Source organism: Lagopus muta, chromosome 8 (genome assembly GCF_023343835.1).
Source record: "Lagopus muta isolate bLagMut1 chromosome 8, bLagMut1 primary, whole genome shotgun sequence".
In the NCBI taxonomy this organism is placed as follows: domain Eukaryota; kingdom Metazoa; phylum Chordata; class Aves; order Galliformes; family Phasianidae; genus Lagopus; species Lagopus muta.
Window position 1 is genome coordinate 23,458,042 of NC_064440.1, and position 22,955 is coordinate 23,480,996.

Genomic DNA, 22,955 nt, shown 5'->3' on the forward strand with positions numbered 1-22,955 from the left:
AATTACACCACGTTTTTACAGAGAGCATATGGCACTCACCATATCCAGATCAAGGAGCTCTTATAAAGGAGCCTGAGATGACATAGGACAACTCAAAATCCTCAGTAATTAAGAATACTAAGAGTGAATGCAACAAAATGCCATCTGTAGGGAATGAACTAAGATTTAAGATAGCAGAGAAACAACACAGGAAGTTAATAAGGTCTGGGTGAGATCTTTAAGATTCATAGGGTAATGAGTTATCCTCTAACGGACTTATTTGTATGGTGAGATTTATTTTTTATTCCTCGTCTCACTCTTACATGAAGAACACATCAAAACCAAGAGGCTCAGTCAATAGACATTACTACAATTCCTCTATCAAGCCTTCAAATTTAGACATCGTTTTAATACCAAGGAAGAAAACATTCCCACGTCCATTTGAAACAATGCGTAGTGAAGTTCATGCAGAATTATAGTCTGGCAAACAAATTCACAATGATGAAAGAAGATTACTAGCCCTGGATATTAAATACTATGAAGTTAAGAATTTAAATTACTCTGAAGACATCAATATGCATAAGTCCCACATCAACAGATAAGAATGACAAACGTTTATAAATAAATTACTTACCCATCTGCAATTCAGAGATTGTTTCCACCAACGACCAGTCTAAACTATAACCACAATGTGATTTGTCCATCAGATTGTCTAATACTTGTCTCACTGTTTGCCTCTCATCCACCATCATTGTTTTTGAGCTGTCATCAGACATGTGGACTCTGATCACCAACTATTGAGCAGAAAATCAGAAAAACACAAAGAGGTTCAACTTACCACATTTTCTACATTTCAAGTAAAAACGTACTTTTTAAGGCCTTTTTCTAAGATTTTGTTAAATAACAAAATATTCAGATCATTCAACATTGTCCTCAAAACGTAAAAACCCATAAACATCTGAGTGACAATTTTCTCACAAAGAGAAAAATATGTAGGTGGCACAAGCATAGATCGAGAATTATACCAACTTACACAGAACATATTTCTTCAGATTTGCAAGTCAAGCTTTCTGCCTGCTTTTTCTCTATTTTCTAACGTTATCATATATGCAGCACACCTATACTGTCTTATTTTCCTGGAGACATAAAGCATTAGTATACAACAAATATACTTTTAAAACACAGTGGCTTTTCAGAGTCCACTTTAAAGAGGTCACTGCCCAGAAAGAAAAATGCACTTATTTTTTCAACCAATAAAAAAATCTGAAGTCAATAGATTTTTCTTGCTAATCATTATGCTGCTTGCTTCCATTTTACTTCTTGCTCAGCTGCAAAAGTTAAAATGCAGTAGTTGTAATACACTAGTACTACTGAGTTTTAATTCCCATCTTCCAACTCAGGACATTTTTTAGGTTTTGATTTATAAACACTAAATGTAGAAGACAAAATTACTGGAACGCTTCAAAATTAAAATAAGAAGGCTAAATCTGGAAGGAACACCTTAAAATCTTTGATGTTGCATCAGGTGGTGTCAGACTTCCTTCACTTTGTAACCTCTCTGTGTAATCTGAAACGTTTGCATTCTATTTATCGCTGGAAAATCTGACGACACACGTGTGCAAAGAAGGGATTTGTGAAGAAACTCACATTTGAGGTTAGAGTGCTTAATACACAAAGACAGTCTCAGGAGGCTAAATCTTTGTTTCAGCTGTGGTGGCAAACTATTCTAACAGCACGCTGGCTGCAAAATTCCTTAAGCAAAACATATTTGCATTAGATATGCTAGGATTTTTTGACTGGCGTCCAGATGAAAAGGTACATTATCACTCTAGATCAGATCTGATCACTACAGCGTTCCTGTTTTCTTTAAGGTATCGCAATGGTAATAGACACAAATGAGAAGTATTATGTCTGCATTTTCCAGGTGAAAAAGTGTAAAAAAAAAAATCTCATAAAACAGCATAAATAATTTACCTTTTTCACTTGTGCCTCTTTAATCTTCTCTAACGCCACTCTAATCTTCTCAGCTTTCAGTTTAGCAGCCTGTTCCTCCTGAGGGGGCAAGACACACCAAATTACAGTTAAACACACTCCAGGTGAGCTTTAGTGGATTTCATTTTGAAGCTACCACACTTGAACACAACTGAAACTCACCCACCTATAATTCCACAACTTATTGTCAGCAATGATGAAGACTTATTTTTTAGAAAGTGTTACTTTACGTGTCTGACGCTTAGAAACACTAATGCCATTGCCTCCAAAATAACATATTAGAGGTATATATTTTATATATGCACACAAGGTCTATTCTCTTTATTTTAAGTAGCCTGGCACATTATTACCAGGTACTTTACCATACTTATTTAAAGTCACTCTTTTGGACAAGACACATTCAACAACAGTTCACAACTGAGTGCAACCAACAGACATACGACAAATACAAGAGCATAAAGAAAGTACTGAAAACAAATCCTTCAAATAGAGTTTCACACTATGCACACGGGTTTAGAAGAATTAGCAATAAGTAGCCAGGACGCTTTACTAAAACTAGACTACTCAAAACCACAGAACTATTTTTTTCCACTTCTCAGTGAGCTACTAACATTCCTACCAACTGCAAAATGCTATTTCCTCTGCCACCTGTATTATTACTTAACAGCTTTTACTCCCTCACATCTGTGCCGATACTATGCACTGGAAAGAAACATCAACTAGGTAAGACAATCAGCTGCCCTCACAGAAATATAATGTTTGACAATAAAAGGAACCAGTAAATTCACGTGAGCAGAAATAATATTGACTTGAAACTCTATTTGGGAAGTCAACTACCTTAAAACACATTTTTAATTAGTCTACAGGGAACCAAAATTCTTATTTATCGTAAGAATGGTGTCACAGAACATGGAAAGGTTAAATCAGAATAGCATTCTATTAAAAGAAAAAAAAAAAAAGTGACACTTCAAATTGTTTCAATGCAAAACACATCTAGAATTCTACAGTACTCTTTCTTGGTTGCTTCCATCTACAGAAATAAATTATTACCAAAACCTGAGGTTTAAAATATTTCTAACAGTGATGGTATGCATCCATGCATTTAAAAACGCATGGATGATTTTACTGATTTAAAAATCAACAAAAGATTTTCTGAAGTTATCACATATTTTTTGAGAGACTTGGCTTGCAGTTTAAAAAGCTGCTCAGTAATTCAACCATAAACTTTCATTGCTGTACAAAGGTTGACAGCACATTTGGTTTTGCTCCTCGCTAACAACAGGCAGCACAATTTTCCACCCCATTTCACTGTGCACCTGTGCAATGCAGCTACTGAGAGCTCGTCCCAGCAAGAGCACTTCATAGTACTGAACACAGGTACCTGCAGCAACAGCCAAGAGAAAGCAGCAATCAGCTGGGGACCTCTCATCCACCTGCGCCAGTACAACCAATCTCTCTGCTTATCTCAAAGTTCATAATCCATTATTACTCCCTAAAATGCTTTTAAAAATGCTAGAATATAAACAATTCCAAGCATTTACTATTCTACCATCAATTACTTTTCAGTTCACTACACCTACATGAGGATTCGGAGATCAGGAGTTCTTATACTGTGTTACATTTTAACAAAGTCAGTTCAAATTTAATCAAAAAACAGACTGAAGATGTAAAACAAAGAATTGTTTTTAGCCAGCTATATATCATAAAGAGAGGTCTGGATGGAAGAAAGAATTAGAATGTTTGAAAGCACAGGACAGTCAAGCATTTTAAAGTATTTCATTTTGACCTTGTAGTTAGTTTTAAGACCAAGGCCGCAGCATTGCTGATACAGCACATGTTGTTTCAGGAGAGCAGCAGAAAGAACTATCTATTTTGATCACCTAAATGACAGAGTAACTACTGCATTCTTCAAAACTCACAGTGACTTACTCTATTCTTAACTGCCCAAGTAGAACCACTCATCCATATTTCCCCATGAGAGCCACTCCCAAAACCTCCCCTTCACCGCTAAATCCTTTTAGTATCAGTGATATGAGTCATATTGCCAAATGGTCAATAAACACACATATAAATGGCAAGCAGAACTGCTGCCTAAGTCATTTCACAGGTGACATGTACAAATGTAAATCCCTGGGATGGCTGATACGTCTGCCTCACAGTGCTGCTGCAGCCACAAAAACAATGGGGGAGGTGACCTTGTTGAAAATTAACACAGCATAAATACTGCTTTTCAGCAGAATTCCCATTTAGACAGGACTGCTTTTACAGTCACGTTATATAAAAACATGAAGGACATACAGAGGTCTAAGACCACAAAACATGGTGTTTTCTCTCCACCTCTAGTGGGAAAAGGTCACTGTTTTAGCAGCAGTACGCATGACTTCAATCACTACATAAATTCCTTCTTCAAAAGACAACTTCAGGTGTACTGTTATACTTGCACTTAGGTCTTGAGCCTTCATTGGCTTTAAACCTTGGTGAGTTTACATGGTGTTACGGACAAAAGTAAACCTGTTTAAATAATGCTTGGTAATACATTTACGCTAAGAACTAGTTTATTTTAACATACTGCAAACTAAAACTAGGAGAACAACTCCACAACACACTAGTCTTCAATTTCAAGACTTTAAATTATTTTTTAAACTAGAAGTCAGTTTATAGTTATTTTACCCTATACTTTAACACTGGAAAAAATAACTCCAAAAATCTCAAGTTTAGATTTCATTAGTATGACAGTTAATCTCCTGCTCTAGTTCCAAGTTAAATGTGCAGTAAAAGATATTCTGCTTGCGTTTCAACATTAAGCATGCAACGTACGTGCTACGGCAGGGGTGAATTTGCTCAAATTAAGCTTACTGTTTCTAGGTTAGGGATTTATTTTTTGTTTCATTGTATGCTTTTAAGAGGTCATTAACCGATTTTTCTTACTTGCCAGGCAGAACAGAAGGAAGGAGGAAAATATCACTGAAAAAGTTTACAGTGCTTAGAAAAGCTAGCAGTTAAACAACAAGAGGTAAACAGCTAAGTCCATACCTCACTGAAGTGACATGGAGGATACAGAGATCATAAGATGCACACAAGAAGAAATGTGTTTAATGTTTAATTTCAAATTATTTCAGTAAAGTCTTACTTGAATAATTAGATGTATATAAGCAATATTGAAGAACTAGAAGCACGTATCCAGTGTTTGTTTTTCCAACTATAATCTCACCTCAGGTAGAAAGGAAATCGCTTGTTTAGCAAATGATTTTCTTTACTCCAGGGTTTTAACTAAGGCAGAAGCTTCTTTTGCCTCAAAGCATCATATTAACATCTTAAATTCTGCATGTTCCCCAAACCTCAAGACATCTTTATTATTCCTATATTTAGCCTATATCAATCAGAATATCACTGAAGAGTTTTCTGTTTATTTTTTACTAGAACAACTGTATATGTACTCAGCACTCGAAGGCAAAAGTTAGATGAGTGCATAAGCTAGCAGAATCATCCTCTGCCCCAATTCAAAAAGTGATTTTTAACTACAGCTTTGGATTTCCTGACAAATTCATTAAGATTCATAAAACACAAACAACGTGCAGCAATATTCCACTTATAAACACTGAATTTGTGTTTGCAGAATTAACTTTTTTTTTTTTTTTAATTGTATTTTCGCCTCAAAGTAACCAAGAATAATCTAAATCCACGGAAAGCAAGAGGGAGAAAAAAGACACTCCTCTCTTCTAAAGGTCACTTACTGTTAGAGAGTACAGCACCCTCTTCCACAGTGAGAAGCTCACCATGCTAAGGTGGCAGGCCCTTTCTCCACATACTGCCTTCTCCCTTCCCAACTCAATACGGCATTTCCTCTAGCTCCCTGTCACAGCATTTCTATCACATTAATAAGCATGGAAACGCACGTGAAACAGTAGGGTGGTTTTGGGGATTGTGCCTGAGACTGTCTGAGACAACAGTTCACCTGAAATGCTTGAATTATGATGATGATACAACACACAAGAAAACAAGGACACACAAGATTGCGATTTTTACTTTAACTGAAAAGGGAGGAGAAAAATTTAGGAAGACCACTCAGTGTCCATCAATCATTTCAAAAGCAGACAGACCTGTTTTCTCAGTCTCAATAGCTCCCATGAATGCAGGTTTGTTTTGTTTCTTTTTTCCCCAAAATCTATGCACCACTCACAAGCTTTTTGCTATTAGAAGACCAAGTCCAACACAGATGATGGCTTCTGAAGGAAAAGTGGAAAGCAGCAGTCACGTTTTAACTGCATCTCAAAGTCACACTGTCCCTTACCAAGAGCTCTTAGAAAAGAGATCTTTCCCCTGCCATCTATTAAGGATAAGAAGGAAGGGAAAGAGATAGACAGCTGTTGTTTATGAACTTCAGTGCAGAAGTGCGTCTACAAACCTCTCCAGAGCCTCCCACATTTGATCAAAATTTACAAGTATTTAAGTGTTGTGGGCTTATCACTGGTACACAGCTAAGCCTCACATAGCTCCTTGTTCCTCATCCCACTCAGAGGAAGTGAAGAGAAGAACTCGTGGTCAGAGATAACAGGAGCTTAATAGATAAATCAAAAGTTGTGCGTGCAAGCAAAGCAAAATAAGTTCATTTATTTGTTACTTCCCATCTGCAGGAAAATGTTTAGTCTTTCCCAGGAAAACTGTGCTTCATTATGTACAACAGTTAACTGGGAAGCTAATTCCAAATATCCCTCTTCTTTCTTTGCCTTTTCCCCCAGCTCTTACTGCTACACAGGACATCATATAGCATGAAACAATTAGTTTTGTACAAAATGTGGAAAATGTATCTCTCTACTTCTGGGAAACCTGCTTTTCCCACTTTTCAGAGAACAACAGAATGGTTGAGGTCAGCTTATTCAACCCTCTACTCAAACAGGGTCGCCTACTGCTGATTCCCCAGGACCATGACCAAAAGGCTACTGAATACTTCCAAGGACTGAGACTTCATAACCTCTCTGGGCAACCTGTGCCAGCACTCAGTAAACTTCAGTGTCTACCTGATGTTCAGAGGGAACCTCCTGCATTTCAGCACATATCCATGGTTTCTTGTCATGCCCCAGTGAAAAAAATCCCACCTCCATCCCGTATTATATACTTCCTTCAAGTATTTGTAGACATTGATGTGATCACCCCTGAACCTTCTCAGCTTTTCCCCTTAGAATAAAAGCTTCAGTCACTTCTTCAGCCTCAGAATCTTCTAATGGACTCCATTCACTATCTCCATAACTATCATACATTGGAGAATCACCCCAGTGGGTGCGGCCACCCCAGTGCTGGTTAAATGGAAGCATCATATTCCTTAATGTGCTGGCAACATTCCTAATCTAACCTAGGATATTGTTAGCTTTCTTTGTGGCAAGGGCACACTGCTGGCTCACTGTCAAGATGATGCCCACCAAAACCGCCAGGTTCTATTTTGCCATGATGTTTCTCAGTTGTGCAGCCCCCAGCATACACTGGTACCTGTGGCAGTTCCTCCCAAGCTGCAAGACTTCACACTTCCCCTTAATGAACTTCACAAAATTCCTGTCAACCCACTTCTCCAGCCTGTTGAGGTTCCTTCAAATAGCACCATGACCGTCTAGTATATCCTCCCTTCCTCCTAGTTTTGCTAAGGGTATGCCTTACCCATCAACCAGATCATTAACAAAGATGTTAAACAGTACTGGACCACTACTGAATCCTGCAGTGCACCGCTGGTTACTGGCCTCCAATTAGACCTCATACCATTTTGAAGGCATACTTCAATGTAAGACAGAGGAGAATCTTATGCAACAGGGACATATGTTATGCTGTCTCCCTGAAAAAGTGCCTATACTAGGCTTGACAAAATCAGTAGTGATTTCAGAGTGGGGAAAAAAAAATAGTGCAAAGGATTTCACTTACACAGATTCAGTAACAAGCACATCTGAACCAAACTGACCTGAGATGCATGAAGATCACTTTGCAGCTGATTTATTCTCAAGTCTGGAGGGATTACACAGTGTAGTAACCAAAACCTACAAAACCAGGGCAATCTGCACTCATAACAAGATTATTTGCCACTCAGTTAAACGAGAAAGACATTACTAGACATTTTCTGAAGATGCTGACATTTGTATCTGCAGCTTTACATCACTAAATCACCATCACCTGTCTTCCTGAATGTAGTCTAAGTTTCACATACATCAGAACAGTTAAATAACTGATAACTCAGAAATGTGACATGCAATTTTATTTCCCATTTTCATGTCCTAGGCTAGAATATATTCTGAATACTCTCCCAAAATTATTTGTGTCTGTGTTGCTCTGTATTTCATAGCCATAAAGAATTACAGACTTCAAAATCTATAGCTTAGTTAGATGGCTTACTTCCAAACAAGCCTGAAGCTTAGACTTTAAAGATTAATTGCTTTGTTTTCAACATTCTGTAATTTACCTCACTGATATATATTCACTTCTGTTTCATGAAAAAAAAAAAAAGAAGGTGGGATGTGGGGTAAATGCTGTGAGCAATAAAGCACAGAACTACATTTAAAAATGAAGAGACCAGCACAATGAAAAAATATATATATTTTGGGGGGGGGGGGCTGTGACCTTCCATGTGCTGCAAAATGAATTGTGTCTAGGCACAAATGCAAAGCAACAAGAACCTAGTTCATTTCCAGAATTTTTAAAAAGAGTTACATTATCAGAGAACAAGATTTGTATTTTTCTCAAAATCTCCTTATTCTGAATATAAGGAGTAGATAAATGAAGGGGAAGAATACAAGAAACAGTAAGACATAAAACAACTAATTGGCAGGCCAGAGCCACCAGATTAGAGCTGTAACGTGATCATACATTTAACAGATCTAATACTTAAGTACAATTGCAAGTAAAAGCCCTATTTCTTAAGATGGCGTCTCTCATAATGGGGCTTATCTAACGTCACAACGTCACTTATCCACCATACTTGAAAAGCTGTGGCAGTCCAGTGACTAGAAAAAGAGGAAGATAACCCCTATTTTTAAAAGGGAAAAAAGAATACTTGAGGAACTACAGGCCAGCCAGTCTCACCTCTGTACTTAGCAAGATCACGGTGCAGATGACCCACAAGGCACAGGGAAAACAGAGGTGACCAGAGGCAGCCAGGAAAGCATCACCAAAGGCAAAAACGTGATTGACAAACTCAGTAGCCTTTACATCGGGATTACAGCATTAGCGGAAAAGAGCAAAGGATGAGGCCTACCTGGACTGCAAAGCATGCAATGCTTTGCACCACACAACGTCCTTCTCTCTAAAATGGACAGATGTGGATTCAATGGACATGCCGCCTGGTGGATAAGGAATTGACTGGATGGCCAAATTCAAGGTGTTGTGGCCAAAGGCTTCACGTCCAGGTTGAGTGGGATCAGTGATGAGCAGCGTTCCTTGGAGGTCTGTACTGACTGGTATTGTTTAACATCTCTGTCAGTGACATGGACAGTGGGACTGAGTGCACTCTGGACGACATCAAGCTGAGTGGTGCAACTGATATGCCCAAAGGAAGGCATGCCATTGTGAGGGATCTCAACAGACTTCAGAGATAGAGAGAGATAGGTCTGTACGACCATGCTGTTCAACAAGACCAAGTGCAAAGCCCTGCACCTGGGTCGGTACAGTTCCAAGCACAAATACAAGCTGGACAGTGAGGAGGAGTTGGAGGTTTTTGAGATGAAGAACAGAATTGTTTTCTGGAGAACCCATGGATGCCTTATCCCTGGAAGTGTTCAAGGTCAGGTTCGATGCAGCTTTTTGGCAACCTGATCTAGTGGAATGTAATCACTGCTCATAGCAAGATGGCTGGAATTAGATGACTGTTAAGGTCCTTTCCAACATAGACCATTCTATGATTCTATGGATCATATCATTTTACTAACAAAACTTCGCTCTACAGGAGGTCAGATGGGAACCACTAAAGGTATTCACACCCGAACTGTATGCTCCATAGTCAGTAGAGGGCTCAGCTATACTAAGATGATCCTATGCTGAGTTTACAAGAAATACTATCCTTAGAATGTCAGGAAAGTCATCATAAGCACCTGACTCTAAGGGCTTTGAAGCCAAATAAGACAAAGATTTAAAAATCCAAAAAATTAACTTCATGAGTATTGTTAGAACTACTCATACGAAGTAGTTTGTGCTCACATAATCTGATAGACTTGATATTTTGTCTTTTTTTTTTTTTTTTTTTTTTTTTTTTTTTTTAAATAAGCCTGAAGTTCCATATGGTAACCAATACACATTCAGTATTTAAATAACCTAAAGGGAAGATATGAAAACAGATGGAGGCAAAAAAAATATTATGGCTTCTGTTTGTGTTGCAACAAAGCAAGATTTGCTGGCTTGATGGCTGTTTGCTTCGTTACTGATGCTAGAGTTATGGAAGTGTGTGTATATATTGATGGAATGGGGGAAGCTGACAGGCTAAAGGGAAAGTAGCATAGACTTGAGGTTTAGAAGAAACAGTCACAAAAGAAGAAAACTATGTGGCTTCATCTGCTATTTAGAGAGCCAAAAACTGTTGCATAAGATGCACACTGGGCATTCTGGGAAGAATCTTCAGATATCTAAGGAAGCAGTATTTCCAAACTTTTATTGGAAAATACAGACTACTTCAGCTAATCAAACATTCTCTCTATTGTTTTGAAGTGATAAAATCTACCTTGGCAAATTCAGGTTTGTTCAAGATATTTTTTTTTCTCCATGTCATCTTTTAGAAAAATAACACAGGGAGTGTTAGATAAGTAGGTAAATAGCATCAGACATATCTGACACTTCAGATATCGAACAAAGTTTTCTCACCAATGTGAAAGTGCATACACTTCATCTCAGCATGCTTTTTGTTTGTTTTTCATCTGGGAGATTTTTGGCTTGCTCTGTCTCTCCTAATCTAGTTTCAAAGGGAAACACATATGAAAATTGCAACTTTTAAATTGAACCAGAGGAAATGATCAGCAATTTGTGGACTCTTAATAGATCACTGACCCATAAGGAAAATGTATTTATGATCAGGCTTTGTCTACACCTGACTCACTATACCATTGTCTTATTATAACACTATCACCCTATATTATATCTAAATTGCCTTTGTTTAAAATAAATTAATTCTATTACTTGCTACATTTTATCTTCATAAAGTGACTGAACTTCCGTACAGGATACTAGTGCATTTTAACAGCATAGAATACTCTCACCTATGTTCTACCACTGCAGCTCTTCTTTATTTTCTTAAAGTATTGAGTGGGAATAGGAACAAAACAGCTCCTAGCTCAGTATGTTTCCTTTGTAGCTAACGCATTTTTAACCTGCTGATATAATTATTAAGTATTTGCCAAGAAACTGAACACTTTGATAAACGTGCAAAGACAATAAAATGCTCTTCAAAAACACCTTGGGCAAACAGGAAAATAATCTAAGTAAATGCAAAAGTTCCTGGAAAGGGCAGGGTTGGGAGCATACAGCATACCGCAAAAGCTACTTTCTACATAGGAACAGTCACATGCAGGTGGAAAGAAGAAGCATCACCTTGGTCAGCAAATGAGAAGGCTTTCCTGCAATGTTTCTCAGAAGGAGGGAGGTTTCCCTGTCCAAATAGGAGTGCTTGTTCAGAAAGAAAGAGAAAGAACATAGGTCAAAAGTAGTCAGTAATTTTATAGCATATTGACTACAGAAGATAAGCAGAGTTTAAGGGGAAAAAAAACAAAACAACGCACCTACATCTTCTGTTCTTTTCCCTCCCATAAAAATGTGAACATTCCCAAATAATACAAACCTAACACTCATATAAAAGCAGTCACGCTAAGAGGACACAAGTTTAATCAACTTTCTCTGAACAAAAGGTCACAGAATAGAATTAAGAGCTTTGCTTACCTGCTACTGGTTTCTTTTCTGCAAGAAACAACTTATTTTTAAAGAACATTTAGAACAAAAACATTCATTTGTCAAAAATCCTGTACAGTCCGGTAAAACTGAAAATTCTGCTTCTGCTGTACAAAGTTACTAAAAGCTGGTCACATGGAGGCAAGGAACTGGTTCCATGCCTTCTATGCTGACTACTACTTTAAAAGATGTCACCATAAATAATCTAAACTTTACTGACAACTAAGCTTTTTTTCCCCACTTTTTTTTTTTTTTTTGTAAAAAATAATGCAAGTTTCTCAGAAAATACACTTTAAACTGTACAAAAAGGAAACAAAACAAGCAGCAACCTGTAAGGAATGCTTCTTAAACATAGAAATTGAAGAATAACAGAGTTAGAGATCATCATCTGCAGCATCTATTACAGAACAGCAAAATCATCAGCTCGGTCTACAGAATTTCAGTCACAAGTCTGCTGAGGAAATCAGATTGATACCATGGTATTAAACAAGAATATTGAATGTATCTCACGTACCATCACTACACTGCAAATTTCCTCCCTTGTGGCTGCATGTCTCAGCTGTTACTACCATGTTGATTGATTTTACCATGTAGAGAGAGACAAGTTCAAGCAATTCTTTCAAAGACTTTCTGGATGGACTTCTAATCACCGATCACAATCTCTGACAAGTTGCATCACTTTTTCTTAATGAATTGTGCAGTAGGGTAAAAAGAACATTACAGTGCACATTCACAACCTCTTTCCTAGGGTTTAGTATAAGGAATATCTATTTAAAAGCAAATACCATTTCCCAGAAAATACTTATCCAATAGAGAATCTTAAGGGAGATAATTTAACCTTTGTCCTATCACTGTTCCTTTCGGCTGTTCCCATCTTATATTGAAGAACAGCACCATATTTATCCAGTAATAAGTTTTTATTCTATTCTAATACTGCTTTGCTAGACTTGCAACAAAATATGAAAACAGATAACCACAGTAAAATTATTTGGATGTTAAGAATAATGGTCCTTCATAAGAACAAGTATTGCCAATAAAATGCGTAGTCTGAGCTAGAGAGAAACATGTAGAGTCATGCACATGCATCTTCTGACAATGTCTTCACAAATTCCTTACTACTATGTAACACATTTCTACAGTACTCCAGATAACCAAAAGTTAGAATGGTTAGATGGAGTAAAGCAAACCAGCTGAGTTCTGAGATATTACATAGCTTGGCTAAACACGTGCATATCACTTCAAATGTTTGATCTACATAAATCCAGAGGAAAAAAAATTAGTTCATGCAGTAAGCAGACAGGGATTATAAACAAAGTTTCCTTTAAAAAAAAAATTAGAGGATGTTTCATTTTGGAACAACGTGCTATTCCTTTACAACTGCAATTGTAAAATATTTTGTCTATTTTAGAGGATGGACCAGATCAAACGCCAGAGGGGAACTGATGCTGCCTTTTAATACAGGCTTCCCAGGAATACTCCACTGTTCAGAGGTAGATAAATATTCTGTTCAAAGGAGGGCAACAAAGCTGGTGAGGGGTCTGGAACACAGGCCATATGAGGAGAGGCTGAAGGAGCTGGGAACGTTCAGCCTGGAGAAGAGGAGGCTCAGGGGAGACCTCATTGCTCTCTATAACTTCCTGAAGGGAGGTTGTAGTGAGCTGGGGGTCGGCCTCTTCTCTCGTGTCAGTAGTGATAGGACCAGGGGGAATGGCTTCAAGCTACGGCAGGGGAGATTCAGGCTGGACATGAGGAAGTATTACTTTTCAGAAAGGGTGGTCAGGCACTGGAATGGACTGCCCAGGGAGGTGGTGGAATCACCGACCCTGGGGGTGTTCAAGGAAAGGCTGGATGTTGTGCTGAGGGACATGGTTTAGAGGGAGCTATTGGGAATAGGTGAACGGTTGGATTGGATGAGCTTTTAGGTCTTTTCCAACCTTGGTGATCCTGTGATTCTGTTATAATGCCATAAGATAATATGACTACACTGAACTACAATGAGGATCTAAATGGCTCATCCCTCCTCCCTACTCGTAAAGTTCAAATTCAAATCAAAGTTCTGACAACATAAATGCCTAATTTCTATAAATAATCTACTTTTCCGTCCAAAGTACTTTCCCTGACAAACAAATAACATCAATGAAATCTAGGAAAACAAAGCCAAAACTTGAATTACTACTTGAGAGACCTTCTTGGTCATCCACCGTGAAACCCATCCAGTGTCCTTCCACCTGATCCCACCACAATATTGGGATCTCATGTCCTGGCACAAAGCTGTCTCTCTCCCAGCACAATTTAATAGTAACTCATATCTAGTTAAACCAGCTGGTGGCACTCTTGTGCCACTAATTTGAATTTAATTGATGACAGCTAAGAAACACAATAAGACTTTTTTAAAAAAGCCTACCTCTTTCACCAGGAACCAAACTTAAATAAGGAAAATACAGAATGCAGTGAGCAGTGTCTGATAAAAACCTCTAAGCTCACAAAACTTTCTTAAAAAGGAAACTACCACAGTTTATGACTACATCGGTATATTGAATTCTTTAGACAATCAGCAGAAACAGCTAGAATACACTATTTTTAAAACAGAACTCAAGAATTGTATTTTATTTTTTTGTATATACACATACACACTTTTTTTTAAACGTTGTCCCAAAAAGAGTACAAAGAGGGGACAGGAGAACCAATTTTTTTCTTTGCAAATTCTTTGAGATTGTGTTTTCGTGTGGAACATATAAGAACACACATTACAAAGTGATTAATATATAACTTAAAGATTTCATTTCATGCCTTCCTTTGCAATGGACTGCCAGGAACAATTATGCTTCCAAAGAAAAGAAAAAAACTTTTAAGTGTATTTCAAGTAGGCTCCTCTAATTAACTAGAAAACAGGTAACAATCAACTTCAGATTGAGAAAGTCTAACTTTAACAATGTACTTAGTGTAGTGTGCTATCATGGTGCCAGAGGATTCAAATGAAGTTATTAATGTGATTTTTTATATTACAGGCAAATTGATGCAAATGCCAACAAACTGAAACTATACATAGATGTGACAGTAACTTACAGGAGTCATTTCAGCTTCCTCTTCTGAAGAGTTAATGGGATGCTTGGACTGATTAATGGAATGTCCCACAGAGAGAGAGAGTAAAAAAAGCAGGAAAATGAGGAGGAAAAAATGCAAAAGGAAAAGAGGGGAAAAGAAAGGGGAAGAAAAGAAAGCCTTTATTCTCAGTCAGGAAAGGGAATAAAAAAGCGATGACAATTAATGAAATTAAAGGAAACCAAACTACATTTAAAAATTGCAGTGTCCCTTATGCCAATTTCTTACAAATGATCAATGACTTCAATCAGCCGTGACTCAAAGATGAGATTCAGGTTTTTTCTCATGCTATTGGAAGGGAAAGAGATTGGATGCAAGGAAAAGTGGAAATCATCATTAACTTAAGATAAAACACTGCAGTAAAACATTTGTAGACACACACAAACAAACCCAGGTAGTCCTTGTCCATCAAGAATGCTAAATAATAGCTGTGTGTTAAAACCTCTAAATAAAACAACACAACAGCCTGTCACTTCATGTAACTTCATATACTTTCTGCATCAATTTCTTCATACTAGGAAGTAATATAAATATGCTTTAGTGACAATTAGTAAACATAACAAGAAAAAGTGGATACAGATTCACCTCTTCTTCAGCTGGATATACTGCTCTAGACCCAAGCAACCTCATACCATTATTTATTTAAAAAAGAAATGAAAGTATTTTTCTATTTCCCTAATTTTTTTCTTAAGAGGAAAGGTTGCAGTGTCTTAGGATAGGATATATGTGTCTCCTAAAAGTCAGTGCCTAAAGTGTCTAAAGATTTCCAGTGTGGCATTCAATGCTTACCCTTTTTATCAAAGGTACAGATATTTATTTCAGGCACATTAATTTTGCTAACTTAGTTACCGAGTTAGGGATTGATACATACAGAAATGAAAAGGAAGTTGCAGTTTATTCTTATCAAAACTCCAGAAAAAGAATACATATGCTTAGAATGATAGAATCATTAAGGCTGGAAAAGGTCACTAGGATCATCTGGTCTTACCATCACTTAGAAACTAATGTTGTACCATTAGAGAGCAGAATTGTCTGACATTTCCACGCATACAACGTATTTTCAGCTCTTTAAACACATTTTGCCAAGCTATAACCAAGACAGAAATTTTCCATGATGGTTTACTATTAAAGGATGGTTACTATTAATTCCTTCAAAACAGAATTATTTTTAAGGCTTTAATACCTCTGTATGCCTGACCATGAAATGGATTGTTGTCAATGACATCCTCAAAGACCATTATTCTGCTGGTCCATGGGAACTTAACTAAATTTTTCTGAGCAGGAGCCTTCAGAATTAAAACTGCAATCTACAAAGCCTTACCGAAGCCTAGTCCATCACAATTAAAAACCTCAAGGCTGAATTCTTTCATATGGCACTGCCCAGTCTTTCAATTGAGCTGCAAACAACTAACCATGAACAAAAGATTGGCCAAGTTCAGGAATGCTTGGGCCACGGTTGGGAGAATACCAAAAAACTGCAGAGTCTTCTTACAACTGCAATGCCTGGCTGCTGCAGAGCATATTGGAGCCAGACACTGGAAGTGACAATCCAGAACTATTACTCTGCATTCCCAAGTGGCCAGCCCTCCTGGAGCTTGTGCAACTCCATCTCACAACAGGCAACTGGAATTTCCTAACTCCAAATGTTCAGTTTAGAAGCTGTTTTTTACATTGTTGTTGTCTTGTTTTTGTTACTTTTTTTCCTCTGAACTGTATCAGGAGTAAAAAAATGAAATAAAATCTAATTTACAGCACATATTGCTTAACTGTTATGGATCCTTATAACTTTATGTCAGTTCTGACTATTATAGCATAATCCTACTGAAATATGCTGCAATTTAAGAAACAAGTCTGCAGACATTCCACATCAACAAACTGCTGAACTATGCGCAGGAGAAGCACTATTTGTTCATCTATGTGCCTCTCAAGAGAGAGAGCAGACATTCTAAAGGTTTCTTGTTGTACACAAACTCCTTGGGAAACACAGGAGGACAGAGAGAAAGGATTGTAAATGCTGGTAAACAGTTCAATTTTAGTTTCACTACCAGTGAAGAACTTTAAGGCAGAACTGCTTCAGGAGTCAATTCTAACCTTCCTCAACCATAGGCTCATGCACCTCTCATATGGTCAACAGCGATTCTGACCACATCATCCAAGAGATCAGGGAACAACTTACACAGGATTATTTTTCAGGGAGACCACAAGCTGATACAAATCACTGGGCAGCTGCACAAACACTAGTGCCAACACAAGGTGGGGCAAGACTATCTAACTCAGCAACAGCACAAATCGAAATGAGCATAAACTGAACATGAAATCCCAAATAAAATATGTCTGCAGGAAAGAGGTTTCAAGCAGTGGAATTTTCCCAAAAGAAAAAACATAGGAGGAAAAAAAAAAATAAGGTGAAATGTAGCTTCATGGAAAATAGTCATCTGTCCTGTCCAAAAAGAGATGATTACTTAAGCGGAACACTGAAAGGAAGGATAAAAGCCCACAAACTTTACTACAATTGACTGATGAAGGACTGCTTTAATTACAGGAAGAATTATGAAGACATCACCCCATGGATGATTTTACTTACAACACAGGAAAACAAGACAAAGCAGTTAAGAAACCCAAGGAATGTGTAGCTTTTTTGTTTGTTTGTTTGTTTTTACACTATGCAGTAACATTTGCTTATCTTCCATGTTTGTTGACAACTAAACTATACCTCAGTTCTAAAAAAAACTTATTATAGACATCAAGTCATCAAAAATTCCATCACTAGAAGACAATGGATGTGCATAGCTGGGGAGCTGTTCACCCTTTCAATTAGGAGGGTACAGGACATATGCCAAAAAAAAAAAAAAAAAATCTGAAAACAATTAAACGATAAGAACCCACTAATATGGATGCTCTAAAACCTAGAATAACTTTTAAGAACATGAGATTAAGTAAAATGTTCAACATAAAGAAATGTAATCAAGGCTGTAAGTCTGGTTAATTAAAAACAAAACGTATGCAATTCTATTCACAGGCAGTCATCATTACACCGTTAGGGACTGAACACCAACCAGCATGCACAATACTGACGCAGCTAGAAGATCACTTCTCAGCTGTTTCATCAGAACACAAAGTTTTAGTCTGTGGGTTCAAACTCCTTTGCTAATACGACAAACCCTAGCTTTTGTCCTATATCATAACAGTATATGCAACTGAAGCAAACTGCATAAATTCCTTTCTCCTCTTAGATTTTAATGCCCCACAGTTGACTGCTGTGTTCTCAATTTTTGTCATCTGTTTCAAATTTGATTTTTGGCAATCTGAATTAAAGACAAACAAGTCATCTGTTGCATATTTCCTACAGATGTGATATTTCTGTTCCCTAGTCTAATTATAAGTTTAAAAAAAAAAAAAAAAAAAAAAAAGAATTTATCTTTGTTTCAAGTAGACTGGTATACCTACAAAAAAACGTACAGTTTCAAAAGCTCCACTAAATCACAGCTTGTAGTTTCCAGTGAATGTACTGCTCTACAACAGAAATAGAGTACAACTCCTACCAGCGTTTTTGACAAAATTTGGTACCATCATAGTGCAAGCATGAGAATTTCCAAATCCAGGTCTATTGGCTTCTTCTGAGATGTTTGTTGTCTACATATACTTTGTCACTGATCAGGTTTTTCTTCCTCTTGTAGATTAATCAATTAAGAGTTCTAGCCTCTAATCAAGCATTTTCTCAGCTTGTCTGTACTAACGTTCTATTTTTTTTCTTAGTAAACTCTGCCACAAAAACAAGGATCTCTCTAAAACTCTATGGAATCTAAATGAAGTCAATGAGATCTATTAAAAAAAAAAGTTTCTGAGGCAGTACCTGGTTTAAACTGCCTTCCACAACTGACAGAAGTCAGTGATGGTGATTTCTCTAAGCAATGCATGTGAAGACGAAAAAGGAGAAGCTAAAAGGATAACAAAGACCACTGGACTGCAGATAAGAAGAGCATCCCTTTAGCATTATTCATCAAAACAGCACACATACACCATCCTCCACAGAAGCTGGTAACTAGAAAGTGGAGAATGATGAAGCTTGAACTATGTGCCTTCATCTTAAGAAGTCACAAGAGCTGCACCTGAGAAACTATCAAGCATCTGCTATCTTCAGAAGAAGATAAAGGAAGAAAGAATGAGAATATTAAAGGCAAATTTTTACTGATAAAGCACTACTTTTCTGGAGACAAACAAAGGGCTACCATGAAAGTTTCTGTGCAAATCAACAGGCAGCAGAGGCAGCTGATTCGGTAGTCCAAAGAAGACACCAACACTACAGAACAACACAGAAGAACAATGTTTAGGTATAAACAATGCCTTTTGTTTTCAGTGTTGTGGTTTTAGCTACGACAGAGTTAATTTTCTTCACAAACACTCATCTATGGTGCTGTGTTTTGCATTGTTGATGGTGTTGAGAAAATGCTGTTTTTGCTGAGCAGAACTAAGGACTTCACAGCTTCTAATGCTGCCCTGACAGCAAGGAACTTGGAGTGCACAAAAAACTGGGAGGGGACAGAACTACAACAGCTGACCTACACTAACCAAAGGGATATCCCATACCACTTGGCACCATGCTCAGCAATAAAAGCTGGGGTACAGAATGAGGAAGAGAGGGACGTTTGAAGTGACGGTGCTTGCCTTCCCAATAACTGCATGCAGTGAGCTCTGTGACTGAATACCCACCAACTGATGGAAACTAGCAAATGAATTCCCTTTTTGCCTTCACACATTGTTTTTGTTTTCACTTAGCAAACTGTCTTTAACTCAATCCATGAGTTCCTTCATTTTTACCTCTCTAATTTTCACCCCATTCCACCCAGCGAGAATGGGCAGCAACTGAGTGGTCAGGAGCCGCCTGCCAGGGTTAAACCTGATGATGGTAACAAAATAACCTATAACTGAAAGTTTTGTGCTGATAGCAACTTTGCTAGCCAGCTGCATCAAAGTACACAATTATACTACTCCTTTTCCTGTTCCTTCTGGGGAAGAAATTTTTAAGCTTAATCATCAGTGTCAGAGAAATTTGACTAGAAATCTCAGAAGGTAAATATATTCTTCCTTCTTTTACACTAACCAGCTTCCTGCTACAATTTCATGAGTCTCCTCCTACATGGAAAACATTGCACAAGTTCTAAATTTGCAGCCTGATGAAATCATGAAATCAACCTGATACACCGATCACACAATCAAGAACTACCAATACAAAGATAATGCTTATATCCTTATTTCTCTTTCACTTATTTTAATTTGACAAACAAAAATTCCACACAATTTTAGCCATATTTTTGTGCAATACAACACTTTTAGTGATCACACAGAAAACATGGCCCATAATACTCTGTTATGGTTAGAAAAGCTTCTGTACTCCTTTGTGTGGAAACTAAAATAACCCATATGAGAATCAAGGCAAAATGGCTGTGAAACACAAACTTTGTTTTTCCTTATATCCATTCCAAATTTTCTACTTTATCGCACAGGAGTTTCTGGCCAATACAGATTATGGTCTTCTCCAACCTTGGTGATTCTGTGATTCTATATGGGAAATACTGTGATAGGGGGATGATTGGACTGGATGATCTTGGAGGTCTTTTTCAACCTTGATGGTTCTATGATTTATATAAATGTACAATCAGCTAAATTATTATTACATCAAATTAGAAGTTATCTTTGTATGCAAGTCAGGATCTCTAGTTATGCCAGTTGGGTTACAAAGAACTATATCATGTTCGGAGGGAGGTGGTGAGGGATGCTGTACTGAGTCAGACCAGATAGCAGACTTCAAACTTATCTGTGATGCCTTCATTAAGCATATGCAGGACAGTAACAATGACTGATCATGAACAGGCCTTTTTTTTTTTTTTTTTTTTTTTTTTTTTTTTTAAATCATCAGACATCTTGCTAGCTACACAAGCAGGATCAACACAGTTCTCTATTCTTTCCCCACTACTTCTTTCTCCTTTTGTTCTACCACAGCTCACTGCAAAAAGAGAATTTCTGGTAGCAGGGGTACAGAAGGAATGGAGGGCAGAAACGATTAGTACTGGAAGGTGAAGGGGACAAGTTACTCATGCAGCCATCGCTTCCTCTTACTTATTCTTGCTACTGCTACACTCATTCAGTTCTACATTCATGTAAAATGTCTGATAAGCAGAAATTAACATTTAAAGTGGATGCCACTCATTATAAATTTACAAACATGGAAGATGAAAAGCAACCTACCAATTTAAAAAGAATACAGTTGGAGCATGGATTTGGGGAGCAGTTTTGTGGAAAACAATTTCAACTGAGTAAAAACTGCAGGGGACAGAGCATTGAGAAGGTGGAAGCAACTTTTCTCACTCAGCAATGCTGAGTGTAAGAGCACAAGTGCAGACAGACAACACATAGTACCACCAACAAAAAATCTTGAGACTACAGAAGAAGTCTTCGAAGTCAGTAACATTCACAGTATCCAAATAGGTAACATTAAGAATCATTAACTAAGGAAAAAACAAATAATTACGGCTACAAATAAAACTGATTTTAGACAATTCAGGGAATTTCAGTCAACTCCCCTGGAAGCAGCACACACAAATTCAGGACATTGTGAACCAACAAGGATGGTTCTGGTGAACAGGATCATTGAGAGTCACTATTTGCCATGATGCTTCTGCATTTTCCATAACATGAAGTCCATACATGACAGACTGCTAGGACAAGTAAGAACGCAAGTGCCATTCCTACTGCTCAGTCAAGAAGATTTGAAGAATCCATTACCACGAACAGATGTACTCCCTCTAGCTCTTGCCTACACACTCCCCCCTTTCCCCCCCCCCCCCCCAAGTATCTGCACACATCAGCAATCCTCCCTCATTCCCTCTCATTTTTGGTGGCTATAGAACTGCAGATCTTTACATAATATCTATCACTATTATCGGTCAGAAAGGGTGCCATGACTATCCATGACTTCAGTCATGCCAGTGCATGGTCGTTCCTTCACAGCATTTCCCTACATTTCCAGGCCAAGTGGCTCAAACACATTGCAGAACTATTTTCCAAGATAGAACACTGAAGTTAGTAACTACAAAGCTTAATTTTCTTTTTCACGCAAGCACATCTTCCTGTCAGAAGTCCTCTATTTTACTTATGTTATTCCCTTCCTCTAGTGATTCCTATAAAACTAAGTTGTGGAAGACAATTTCTATTATTATTTCTATTATTATTATTTTTAAATTATTACTATTTATTTTTAAGTCCTTACACTGCCTGGAGAGGACAGAGTGGATCAGTCAAAAGGGTAGAGCTGCCAAGTCACTGACTCTTTGACAAGAACCATAGCAGCAAAGAATTGTAAAGGTCAGCTCAAGACCAGAAAGGCCACAAGGAAGACAGGCAAAAAGAAAAGAGCAAACTTAAAGTATTTGGTGGGAATAACAAATTAAAAATGCATCTGCTAAAGCCATGAAGTATAGCTTCTCCCAGTTTCTCCGTAATAATAATAATAAAAAAAACCAAGTGGTTTTAGCGTTTTGCTGGTTTTCTTTTCCCCCACATTGGCAGCAGGTCCTCTCCCAAAGCTTATATATTGAGTAGTTAAATATAAATTCTAAAGCTTGCTGTAAAATCTCTCAGAGATAAATACTTTCCTCAGACTACTGAAATTAAGATGACAGCTCAGACAGTGTGGAACAAAGCAACACTGTTGATCACTAGAAAGGTTTTCGCTCTCAAGTAGAGAGCAGAATTTGGCTCTCAAATTAACACCACTTTCTGGTTACCTCCCTTGAAGGAGTCATTCTTAGCAGCTTATCTGAACAAAGAAACAATAGCCACAATTCTTCCGAGAAGCAATCACCGAGTTTACAAAGACAGCTCTCAAATGCCTCTAAAGCTTGGGGGGGGGGGGGGGGGGGGGGGGGTGGAAGTGTTGAGCCTCTGAGTCAATGACTAAAAGAGCTCAGAAAGCAACTGAG

General features: G+C 37.7%; 1 protein-coding gene across 5 annotated transcripts in view; it reads right to left on the bottom strand.

The window, feature by feature from the left end:
• Positions 1 to 22,955, bottom strand: part of RAPH1 (Ras association (RalGDS/AF-6) and pleckstrin homology domains 1) — an 86,317-nt gene that overhangs the window by 22,348 nt on the left and 41,014 nt on the right. For 3 of the 5 annotated variants that reach the window (XM_048953002.1, XM_048953001.1, XM_048953003.1), the window contains exons 5-7: positions 11,521 to 11,595; positions 1,954 to 2,031; positions 614 to 773 (exon numbers count right to left, since the gene is read on the bottom strand). In XM_048953002.1, the coding sequence (XP_048808959.1) occupies positions 614 to 773; positions 1,954 to 2,031; positions 11,521 to 11,595 (313 nt within the window). Of the gene's footprint in view, positions 1 to 613; positions 774 to 1,953; positions 2,032 to 11,520; positions 11,596 to 14,940; positions 16,414 to 22,955 lie in introns of those variants that run through there. The other 2 variants (XM_048953005.1, XM_048953004.1) reach the window with 2 other exon arrangements.